We start from the raw sequence: 12,301 nt of genomic DNA, 5'->3' as shown, positions 1-12,301 counted from the left end.
AAATGTTTGAGACTGCCCTGAAAGTCAGAGATCCGCCTGCCTCTGCCTCCCGAGTACTGGAATTAAAGGCGTGTGCCACCACCTGGTGATTATAGTTCTTTCTAGGAGAGGGAAGTATGGAGGAATGCACTCATTTACTTAAAAGAGTTGTAAGTTGGCACACAGCTTTGGGCAGAAGCAGGCAGATCTCTGCCTTGGAGGCTAGCCTTTTGTACATATGTAGTCCCAGGCTTGGGGCTACACAGGGAGATGTTCATGTCCTTGTTCTTACCAATGGACATGCCACTACTGAGGGTTTGCACTGGGTGACAGAATGTCCCTCCTATTTGAGCCATCTAACTGCTTTTATTTTTCATGAGCCTTTCCACCCTGCTTGGAAAAATGGGCTTTTCAAATCAAACTTAAACCATTTGCTAGTCAAACAGTTGTCTCTATCCTGGTAGGTGCTTTTAAGAAATGAAGAACAATGTATGCAGGCTGTTGAACTCAGTTTCTGCTAGGTGCTTAATAAATGCCAAGTGCCATTAGTAATCTGGTCTCTCAGAATTTTTTTTACATGAGCAGCTGAATGGCTAACAAGTCAAATGTTACAGACAGATGTACTATTTCCCTTTTGTTTAGCATTTTGTAAAGATAAACAGTAGTTCACATTTGTTTCTAAAGAGAAAAACTATTAAATGCATAAAGATATTTATCAGTGTTTCTCTCTGACAGTACGTATAGCTAGGACACTTTCTGTTTCCTGAGGGAGATGCTTCCTTTAGTCAGGTGTGTTGAAACAAGGGTAAAACACTCTCTACAGTCAGTCGAAGTGATTTTTGGAGACATTCCCTCTGCATTCAGAAACTGTATGCACTTACCCAGCTGTTAGCTCTGTTGGGCTCTGTTAGCATTCAGGGCAGGTCTGTCCCTCAGGTGGAGGATGCTTGCTATTCTTGGTTTCTGCCTAATAAATGACCATGGCACCTTTTTAGCGATCACAAAATGGGAGTTACTCAGAGCTGTAATAAATGTATATCTGTTAAACAAGATGCACAGAGAGCACACACATATAATGAATGCTTATGGTTCCCATGTATTTTTGGTTTCTGCCCTGATAGCTTAATCTGAGAGATTTGACAGTGAGCACTTACTGCTCTTACTTTACAGTTATGAGAAAACACTGACTCTTTTAAGGCTTCCATGCCCGTCACTTAAGTGAATTCCAAAGCTATGAATGCATTGACCTTAGCGTGGTGATATGTTCCGTTTTGATATGGGTAGCCATGGTCTCATTCACAGACATCACTGCCATGTAGTCACATTTGGGATACAGCATTGAAAGGAAAGTCTCTTAGCCTTCTCTTACAGGAGAGCTGGAAGTTTAAGGAAGCCCACGCGGCAGTGTCAGGAAGCTTCTCTCCCTTTGATTCTCAAGTCATTCGCTTGGAAAGAGATAGTCAACGTTGATTAGCATTCCTTTTTGTTGTACTTGTGGTACCTTTATGGTTTTCATTTCCTACTGTTTTGATCTTACTTTTTCTGTACACAGATTATTTTTACATATTTCCCGCGTAGAAATGTCCAGTGTTCTTTTTCTCAGATTGATTCATGTGATCATTACTTTGGTTCTCTTTGGTTCTTTGGAACTGCTTACTTAAACAATTGATTCTGTTTGCACACCGCTGTTGTTTTGGTTAGAAGCTGTTCCGAGAAATGGAAGTGAGTTTGAAACTATATTTCATGTTCAGGTGCTTGATGTCATTGGTCATTAAAATGGCGTTTATAACAAGTTCCTAATTATTTGTCTTTAAATTGGTATGCCCAGTTGTGTGCTTTTAATAGTCACAGGGAATAAAATATAGAAGAGATAAAAGCTTTACTATAAAAAGTGGTTGAACTTGGCTGGATAGGGTGGCACATGCCTGTAATCCCAGCATTCCATAGGCAAGAGGATCATGAGCACAGGGTACCTAGTAAGACTGTGTCACAATGGCAAAGATTTAACTTTAGTTTTTATGAGTCTTCCTCGTGTGCTCGTTTGTGACTCATCATTTGGGGACCTGATTCCCTCTCTTCCTTGAAAATAAGTGTCTTGTGACCTGGAGACGAAGCACTAGTAAGTGTGACTAGAAACAAACAGGACAGTATTTTTTTAGTCTCCGTTTTGCTGCCCGTGAACTTGGTCTGAGGTGGTACTGTGTCATCTGTGATTCAAAATTATTCTTAAAATTCTTTATTTCTTTTTCTTCAGAAGAAAAACCAAAACCAGATCCAGTGTTCCAGTCTCCTTCCACAGTCCTTCGGCTTGTCCTTAGTGGGGAGAAGAAAGAGCAAGCAGGCCAAGTGCCTGAGACTACTGCAAGGGGGACTACCCCAGAGCCTCCTCGGATTTCATCACCTGCCACCCTTCCTCCACTTCCTTCCCCCACTTCCGCTGCCCTGAGTAGCCAGCCACTATTCACTACTGTTCTCCAGGACAAATGTGAACACCCTCCCTCAAAAGAAGCTGCACTTCCTGTACCCAGTCCCACATCTTGCACAGCTACATCAACCCCTTCACTAACAGATGACAATGATATATGCAAGAACCCCTGTAGTGTAGCACCTCACAATATTGAGCTGATTTCTAGTACTAATCTAATTAATGAAATGAATGGAGTTGGTGAAAAATTGCCAGCCAAGGAAAGCATTGTGGACATGGTAAAACAGGAAGTGCTGCCATTGACTCTTGAATTGGAGATTCTGCAATATCCCCAGGAAGAAATGAAAGTGGAGTGTACCCCAAATCCTGTTACCCCTTCCACGCTGCCTTCCTTTTCACCAGCTCCTCCAACTCCCCCAACTTCTCCTCCTTGCACTCCTGTCATTTCTGCCTGCTCTGCTCGTTCTCCTGTTGCCGCCACTGTGGTCCAGAGAGTCGCTGAAGAGGGAGAGAGCATAAGAACTTGCCTTGGCGAGGATGGAAATGAGACTCTGAACAAAACGGAGGCAAAAGTAGTTGGGAAAGCAGAAGAGATTGTGGATTCTCAGAACTTAAATTCAAGAAGGAGCCCTGCCCCAGGTAAGCCGTTCTGCCCTTAATGATTTTATGCTTGCTGACCATGAAGAAGAGGCAGTGATGGAGTTATTTTTTAATTGGCTACTTTCCTTGACTTCCAGAAACATCGAATGAATGCAGAAATTCCTAGTCTGATTTCTTCAGTGGTATGCTTGTTTTTTAGTACAGCCTGCAAAAGAGTTACTCCATTGTCTAAAAATGCAAATGAGAGTTCCCAAATACACTAATTAATTGCCTCCAAGGTATATGTCTCTATACATGTTGAGTTGTTGTTGTTCTGTTTTGTTTTTAAACTCATTTCCTCAAGAGTTTTGTTCTGTTACTTTGAAGCTGGCATGGAAACCAGCGTGGTCTGTAGCTCCCAATCCTGTCTTCTTGACCAGTCCACAAGTAAATGTCTGCCATGAAGAGCTGTTGAGGGAAAGAGCCCTCAGGACACCACAGGTTACAGCTGCTCCATTTGGTAGATACTTGAATCTTTCTCTTTTTCTTTTCTAAGTTTCACTGGCTTTGAGTGATAGTGTACACCTATAATCCTAGCACTCAGGAATCGGGGCAAGAGGGTCCGGTCACCCTCGAACTTGAGGCTACCCTCTCTACAAAGTGACTTCTGGCCTGTCAGGACGGTATACCACTCCTGCCTTAAGTTTTTCTATATTTGTTTTTATTCTGAAACTCTTAGAGTCTTCAACTCTTTTTTAACGTAGTATCACCTAGGTCTGTTGATTGGATTTAATTTTTATCAATTAAAAAATGTTAAGATTACTTTATGAGTATAAGGTTTGCCTGCATATATGTATGTGTGCCACATGCATGCGTGTGATGAGATGATGTCACCGAGTTACGGATGGTTGTGAACTGCCGTGTAGGTGCAGCCAGTCCTCCTTACCACTGAGACATTTCTCCAGCCTGAGATTTTTTATCAAACACCAAAGTTTCCCTGGCACTTCCCACTTGACTGTGCAGTGGCAGCTCAGAATATATAAGTGCTGACTTATCTGAGTTGCACAATCGTCCTTTGCAGCACTGCCCTAGGCTGTGTGGTTTGTGCTCTGTGCACTCGGCAGTTGAACCACTTTCCTTAGAACATTGGGTTCATATGGGCAATGAATATGCCCTGTGGTTGATAGGCACTTCTTTTGGTTATCAGCAATTCCCAGTGCTGAAAACTCAGGTGCCACTTGGTTTGTCCTGACTGTTTAATAGATAAACTTGGTAAAAGTGGACCTTGTACTCCATTGTATTGTTCCAGGTGGGGGTCATGGGTGCATCAGGATGCTGCAGTTCTGCATAATTGGGGTTAAAGAATGACTGCCCATATAAAGTGAGAATTGTGTCTGTCTTTCTAGACTCAAACAAGTGTCAGAGAGTAGCCAGATGTTTTTATGATTCTTTTGTGGTCTTGGGAATCTTTATGCTGGCTTTTGGCTTTTTGAGACAGTGTCTCGTGAAGCCCAGACTGCCCTCAGACTCATTGTGTAATTGATGATGACTTTATAAACTCCTGATCCTCCTGCCACAGATCTATTGCTTCCAGACAGTCTAATATAATTTCCCTATCTTTAAATGATGCCCAGCTTTCCACTGCTATCTTCACCCTGTACAGAAGCCACAGTATTGTTTATAAGGATTTTAAAGCACAAATGTGTTTCGTTTAGTGTACATCTTTGTCATTGTTTTCTTAGTAAGTGATGAAAACTTAAGTTCTTGTACAAGAATAGGAATTATGAGAGAAAATTCAGTGTTACTTCATGGAAGCCGATGTGGTGATGCATGCTTGTAAGGCCAGCAGTCAGGAGATGGATACAAGGAGGTGTTGCAAGTCAGAGCCCCCATCTTGGGCCACATAGCAAGTTCTAAGCCAATCAGGGCTACTCCATAGCAAGAACCGAGACCTTGCCTCAAAGAAAACAGAACAAGAAGTGGTTAGGCATAGTCTCACGGAGACAATACTTTTTTTTTTTTTTTTTAAATTTTAGACTCTTATTACAGATACTTGGTTGTGTATGTTTGAGATACCTTAAACTATATTCTAGAGTGTTGTGGAAAACACTGTGTAGCTCAGGTTGGCTTCTAACTCACACAGATCTTCCTGCCCAGGATTACAGTTGTGAGTCTCCACACCTTTTCATGTATCTTTCAGTCATTGCCATGGCAGTCACTCCTTCACTTTCACATTAATAGGACCTAGTAATTTCATTAGAATCCCTAATCATTTTGTTGTGCTTGCTGTTAATGCAGTTGTTGCTTTTTCCTTTCCTTATGTGGGATCATTGAGTCTAATCTGTATGTGGTAAGATGTAATTTGTTATTAGTCTCATGAATTCTGACAGTCTTGTAATGCTGTAGTCATGTGTATTAACCACGGGCCTCTTTCTTGTCCCATAAACTCTGAGCCTCCTGGGTTTTACTCAATGGTTCTCTGACTTATCGCTCTTCTCAGACCTCTCAGGTATCATCTACACAAATGGATCACGGCTCCCGAATCTGGAGATCATTCATGATGAAAGACCATTTGTGAAGCTTCCTAGCCACAGTTTCTGTTGTTTTGACAAACCTCACAGCCAAAAGCAGTACGGGTTTATTTCATCTTAGAGTTTGTAGTATGTCATTCAGGGAAGTCAGGGCAGGAATATGCAGGCAGGAGCTGATGCAGAGTTGATGGAGGAGAGCTACCCCTGGCTTGCTCAGTTTGTTTTCTTATGTAGCCCAGGACCGCCTGTCCACTAGCAGAGCCACAGCAATCATCAACCAAGAAAATGTCCCACAGACTGACTCCCTCTTCTCAAAACACTCCAGCTTTTATCAGGTTGATGTAAAACTAGCCAGCACATAAAGTTGGGCCTGTTATTTTGTGTGTAGTATATGATTAAATACAGCTTCTCTTGGTTTTGATTAAACTTCAGCAGTAATATGTGGAGGTAAATAACAAACACCTGAGCCATAGCCTTTTTCATTCCTGTGCCCTAAGTTTGTGTTTCTTCCTTCACAAAATTGTTACAGTAACGTGTGTTGACAGAGGTTTCTGTCCCGCCCAGTCCTGTAGCTGTTCCCAATGAATTACACAGAAGTCTACTACATTAATTATAAACTGGTTGGCTTATTAGCTCAGGCTTCTTATTAACTAATTCTTACATCTTAAATTGACCCATTATTCTTGCCTGTGTTAGCCATATTGCTTGGTACCTTTATCATTGAGGTGTTCTCATCTTGCTTCCTCTATGTCTGCAGACTGAGCTTTCTCTTCCCAGAATTCTGTTCTTGTTGCCCTATATCTATTTCCTGCCGAGTCACCCCACTTATACTTCCTGCCTGGCTACTGGCCAATCAGCGTTTTATTAAAATACAAGTGACAAATCTTTACTAAGTACAAGACCATTGTCCCACAGCAAAAGTGTGTTACTTCTCAGTGTATGCCTGCTGAGCAGTCTGTCAGTTATTTGATAATACCTCAGTGACATCATACGAAACAAGTGAAATTGATACCTTTTCGGAAAAAAATTGGAAACAAGACACTGAAACACTTTGTACCGTTGGCTGGCTTGAAACTACTATGTAGGCCAAACTGGCTTTGAACTCACAGAGATCTGCCTGCCTCTGCCTCCTAAGTGCTTTGATCAAAGCTGTGTACACTACCAGGACCAGGACTGAAAAATCTTGCATTGCAACATCTTCTAGGATATTCCCTATGGAGATGTGACTTTGATTAAAGGATTTGTACACATTATGTCATTTTAACATTACAATAAGCACAATAAGCTGGCATCTGCTCTGCTTCAGAAGAAACCAGACCTTTGAAAATGTTTTCACTTTCATAAAACATGGTTTCATTTCTAGGAAATATCCATAACAAAGTGGAATGCTTGTCAGGGGTTGGGAAAGCGAACAGTTGGACAGGAACTCTAATGTCTTAGGGGAGCAATGGCTTGGCAGTTTGGGAAATAGGTTGCTATAATTCCATCATTATTGACTACCTGAAATACACCCCCAGATTTTATGGTTCCCAAACAATTCTTACTGGTACTAGTTCCATCTCACTAAGTCTGAGAGCCTTGTCTTGAGGTAGCTGCTGAGTATTCTAAAGCCACCAACACTCAGTAACATCACAAATGAGGAACCTGGATGGGCCAGGAAAGCAGCCTTGGAAGTGGTCCTTGTGCTCAAACCCAGAAAGGCAGTGTTTGGAGAAATAATGAATGCCCAGCTTCCTGTGCATGCAACGGGTCCTTGTGTCGTTTTGCTTTTGTTGAGCCATTTTCTCTTGAGCCAGCTCCCTCTTCAGCCTTTATTACTTTCCATGTATGCATCTGTTGATCATCCATGCATTCTACATATCTTCCTTAAAGTATGTTATTGTCTTCCTCTGTGACCGAGAACCTGTGTCCAAACTTCTCTCCCCCACCCCTTTTTCTTCTCAGACATCTTGAAATGTATTTTCGCAGAAAAATCTTCCATATAAAATATGCCAGAGCCTCAAGGATGTTAGTAACCAAGTTGCCTACCTTCCACCCAACTATTTTGTATAATTGGTTTCACATGTATATATTCTTAGTTATGTGTGTGTACATACATAATTTTTATATTTTTATTTTATATTTTGTCACAAATTTGATTTATATATTTAATTTAGAGTGAATAGGAGAGAGAGGTCAGGGGACAACTTTCCATGAGTTGGTTCTCTCCTATCACTATGGGTTCAGGGGCTCAAGCTCAAGTCAGCAGGCTTCACTGCAAGCCCCTCAGGTCAGATTTTCATATAAATGGATTGCAGAAAATGTTTACTTTCTTAGATTCATTATTTAATACTGTTGGTTTAAGAATCATTTGAGCAGCTCTAATTGCAGTAAGTGGTGCTGACATTCTCTGCATGTCTAGTGATGGAGCACAGGCCTCCTGACAGCTGTTGGCACATGTGTTCTTGTTGTTAGGTGTTGGGATGGACCTGGAGTCCTGTGTATGCAGTCATGTGCTTGCCTCCCGAGTAGTGCCTCCGGCCCTGGTGTTTAGTTTTAAATAAGTTAGAATACCTTTTTGGTTACATCTTCTTACTCACAATTTAGAGCAGGGGGAAAAATACTCAAATTTTGTATTGTCAGAAATCTGGGATTAAATTGAGTAATAACCTCATTTTATTTTTTTAGGTGATTTTCATTTGCATGTAACATAGTAATCTTCTGACCTTTGACCTCCAGAAGAGACTGGTGTTCCTTTCCTCTGAGTGGTTTTCTGTAGAGACAAGTTTGTAAATTCCAGGAAGGACAAGGTGAAGAGCCACAGGAGTGGTAGCCACCACTGGGGTGTTTTGGGCTTGTGAAGCTTCGCTTAACTGAAGGTCTTCGCAGCCTCCACGTTGTAGGCCCCAGGACTTAGATGAGAAAATGGGACATTTTTCCATGTTCCCAGGAATCCTCTCGTTCAGAGATGAAGAGCATTGTAGAGGGAAAGCTAGTTATTTGTCTTGGAGTCTCTTCTCGGAGTTATAAGTTGGTGCTGTCAAGATCCATATTATCTGCATCTGTACTAGATTTACCTTAAGCTGCAGTCAGTTTGATGATGGTAAAAGAAACACAAAAGTACTTAGTCGAAGAATCTGTGAAGTCCTGTAATAATATGCAGACTTTGCCAAATGTCTCGCTGCTATGATCTGTGTTCTCACTGGTGACAAAGTCACTCAATGGGCTGCTCTTTGCTAAGTGTGCTGGAGCAAACTTTTCATATGTGTATCAGCCAACAAACAAAACATATTCCTCACTCTGTTCTCCTTTGCTGCATTCCCTGTCCCACCTTCTACAAGTTACAGAGGTGAAGAGACGAAGTGCAGCTGAAATTCTAAGGAACTTTCACAGAAAGAAAGCAAAGTTGTGAGATACATAGGAAGGACAAGGGTTTGTAGTTAAAGCCTTTGGGCTTCATTCCCATGCGATCTTTTACTTCCTAGGTTATTCTCTGTGCAGTATAGTTTCCTCGCTCTAAAACTGCACTGAACAAACTCTAGCTGCGTGGCACAAAGACTTAAGCAGCCACTGCCCTAGATGTGCTGTTGATTTGTTACTGCATCTTCAGTAAGCATCTGCATTAGACGTGATCAATAAAATAAATCCTTTTCCATTAAAATGCTTAAACTCATATAACACACTTAACCTACATGCAAGTCTTTGTGAAGAATAGCAAGGACACAATCAAGTGTGGCGAACATTTTGGCACAATAGAGCAGAAAATGGATCTGATATCCAAATGGAAGCTAAATTTTGAGCTTATGTGAAGGGTCTTGAAGAGGGGTCCTAAGTCAAGTACCTTGGTGGTTTTACTTTTGTATAAGTAAATTCATTTCAGAATTAATTCCTTTAAAACTGTAAAAACTACAAGAGGCCAGTCATCTGAAATCGTTACTTGAAACAGTCCTGAGATGGAGAGCAGAACATGGTGCCTGGTAGGAATGTAGGCTGAAGGACTTCGTGATTAAACTCTGCGAATGTCACAGCTAATTCTGAGGATAGAGATGAATAAGGACATTGAATTCAGACAGTTCTGACACCCAAACAGATGCAGGCACCGTGGATTGAGAGGACATGGTGCGAAATGAAAAGTTAATGCCAATCTCAGCCATGTAGCCAAAAGAGTCTGGGGACACAGCCACAGTTGCCAGACAGATAGACCGAATGGGCTGAATGAAGCAAGAGAGAGGCTTAGAAGCCTATGTGAGTTCCTCATGCTGCTGCTGTCCCAGGCTGCAGGCCATAGAGACACTCAGATGCAGCAGTGACCAGCTAAATACACGACTCCAGAAGCAGCTGCTCATGCTGGAGTCCAGTTTGATGATGGGTGACTAACTGCTACAATGACAGTCCTATGGTCCCATCATGGCCTGGAGCCCAGCAACTGTGCTTTGGGCACACTCAGGGACTGAGGTCAGCTTCTAGAAAGTCCATGCTGAGCTGGTGCAGCATTTCTGCTCTCAGGACAGTTCCATTACACTCCTCTCTGAGCGTGTACCAGTGGCCTCCGGCCTCCTTTCTTCTGTCTCTTTATTCTATTTAGTCACATGATGTGAGCCCTCCAACTGCTTATTCTGTTTCAAAATTACATTAACCTTTTTGGACTTTATATTTGCTTTATAAATAAATTGTTCTACACAAAACAAATTTTGGATCAGAGGAAAAATGAGATTGTTTATACATTTAATTTATCTTTATAAGTAAGTACATTTGCGATTTCATGTAGAGTAATTTTAAATTGGCTAAATACAAATTGTACACATTTTCATCACTACATCAGTTACCTAAAACAACAACACGTTTAGATGAGCCACACGGCCTGTTTCCAGGAGCAGCAGGAAGGCAGACTGTTTCAAATGAATGTTAATGCAGCAGGTATGGCAATTCAGGGACGTGAGCTTTCCATGGCACAGATTGATGGGTTCCAAAGCGGCACCCCCAGAGTACGAGCAAGGGCGCTGGTACAAAACACACCTGGTTTATCATCAAGTCCTTAAGTGCAGGTCAGGACTTTGAGGATAAATGGAAGCAAAGGCAAACCTGAGACCACCTGGGTTTGGTCAGAACAGATAAAATAGAAAAAAATGAGAATATGATGATTTCTGCTGTAAGAGCTGAACTGTGTTTACTGTCAAAGGCTCATTGCGCTTAGAATTCTAATTTAGTTCTCAATACAAAATAGCTAAATTCAAGCATAATTGTGCAAGGGTGAGTGAAATGCCTCAGTGTAAGCCTGGAGATCTGAGTTAGAGCCGCAGAACCCACACAGATAGGCTAAGAGAGAATCACACAGACAAATGATTAAATAATTTTAAAGTTATTAACTTTGTGTTCTTGGAAATAGGAATCATGTTTCTGTCTGTTCCACACATTTTTGTTGCCGTTCTGTGGGATACACCCACTTCCCACACCTTGATAAGTTGGTTTCTCTTTGTTTTCCATGTACCTAAATCCCTCCTCCCAAAATATGGAATAAGCTGTCTGATCATCTACTAATGAAAATTAGGAGAAAAAAATTTTTTCTGTTTTGAACCAGTTTCTCACATGAACTCACTGTGTAAGTGAAGGCTAGTTTTTATTTAGTTGGTAGACTGACAAGTTCTTTCTGTATACTCCACTGAATGCTGAAATTAACAACGTGTACCATCAGATATCAAATAGTGTCTACCTGAGTTTTATTGGGAGTTTTCAGGTATTCTAGTACTTTATTACAATGTTAAACAACTGGTCAATATTGTGTCAATCAGATGCCCCCTTTTTCAGTTTTGTGTCATGACAGTTGTCTTCAGAAGGGTAGCTGACACCCGTTACAGTACACCATATCATGTCCATTCTGCTGTCCATCAGGGTAGCCCTGTCAACAACAGAAACGAACCTACTATTGGGCTTCCCCTAGGAAGGTTTGTTAATATCCTTTCTTTGTGATCTCAGAATCTGTAACTAGAACAGAATAGTATCTCGCCCACCCAGCAGTTCTTCTGGGAGGTGTGCTTCCTGGCTTAGGTGCAGGATTTCAGTGTAGCCTGAGTTGGCTTTGGGCTTGTTCTCCTCAGCCTTCTAAGTGTTGCAGTTAAATATGACATGGCTTCCCCTGGCTTTTTCAGGGGCTATGTCTTCCCCCCAGTTGTCTCTGCCATGTGTAGGACAGAAGCACTTGTCCTTCTCAGTTTCCCTGATGGCATAGTTTTCAAAGGTAGCACATACTCAGTAGAGAAACCTCTGAATAATGTTATAGCTAGTAGAATTGAGTATTTTGTCCTGCCAAAAAGGATGTCAGTAGACAAGAAATAAAAATTACTTATACAGAACAGTTGCCAGTGAAAAGAAAAATCAAACTAAGATTTCATAGGAGATATGAATAGTAAATTGTCTTACTCCTTAAGGGAAATAAATTGCATATTTGATATGTGACATAACTAGTAAATTTACAGAGAAAGGATGTAGTTATAAAAATAGGAAAGATTGCCGGGCGGTGGTGGCGCACGCCTTTAATCCCAGCACTTGGGAGGCAGAGGCAGGTGGATCTCTGTGAGTTCGAGACCAGCCTGGTCTACAAGAGCTAGTTCCAGGACAGGCTCCAAAACCACAGAGAAACCCTGTCTCGAAAAACCAAAAAAAAAAAAAAAATAGGAAAGATTATCATCCTCCCCCGCCCCCAATACAATATCTCTATCTCTGGCTGTCCAGAACTGTTCTACTAGCCTTCACCTACAGATCTGCCTGCATTTGCCTCCAGAGTGCTGCTATTAACCATGCCCGGTGCCCT

General features: G+C 41.6%; 1 protein-coding gene across 17 annotated transcripts in view; it reads left to right on the top strand.

The window, feature by feature from the left end:
* Eif4g3 (eukaryotic translation initiation factor 4 gamma 3) overlaps positions 1-12,301 on the top strand; it is a 239,448-nt gene that overhangs the window by 144,158 nt on the left and 82,989 nt on the right. For all 17 annotated transcript variants that reach the window (XM_057785401.1, XM_057785396.1, XM_057785399.1 and 14 more), the window contains one exon: positions 2,234-3,043. In XM_057785401.1, the coding sequence (XP_057641384.1) occupies positions 2,234-3,043 (810 nt within the window). The remainder of the gene's footprint in view (positions 1-2,233; positions 3,044-12,301) is intronic.

The sequence above is a fragment of the Chionomys nivalis genome, chromosome 11, assembly GCF_950005125.1.
Source record: "Chionomys nivalis chromosome 11, mChiNiv1.1, whole genome shotgun sequence".
NCBI lineage: Eukaryota > Metazoa > Chordata > Mammalia > Rodentia > Cricetidae > Chionomys > Chionomys nivalis.
This window is presented reverse-complemented; position numbering and strand designations above follow the sequence as displayed.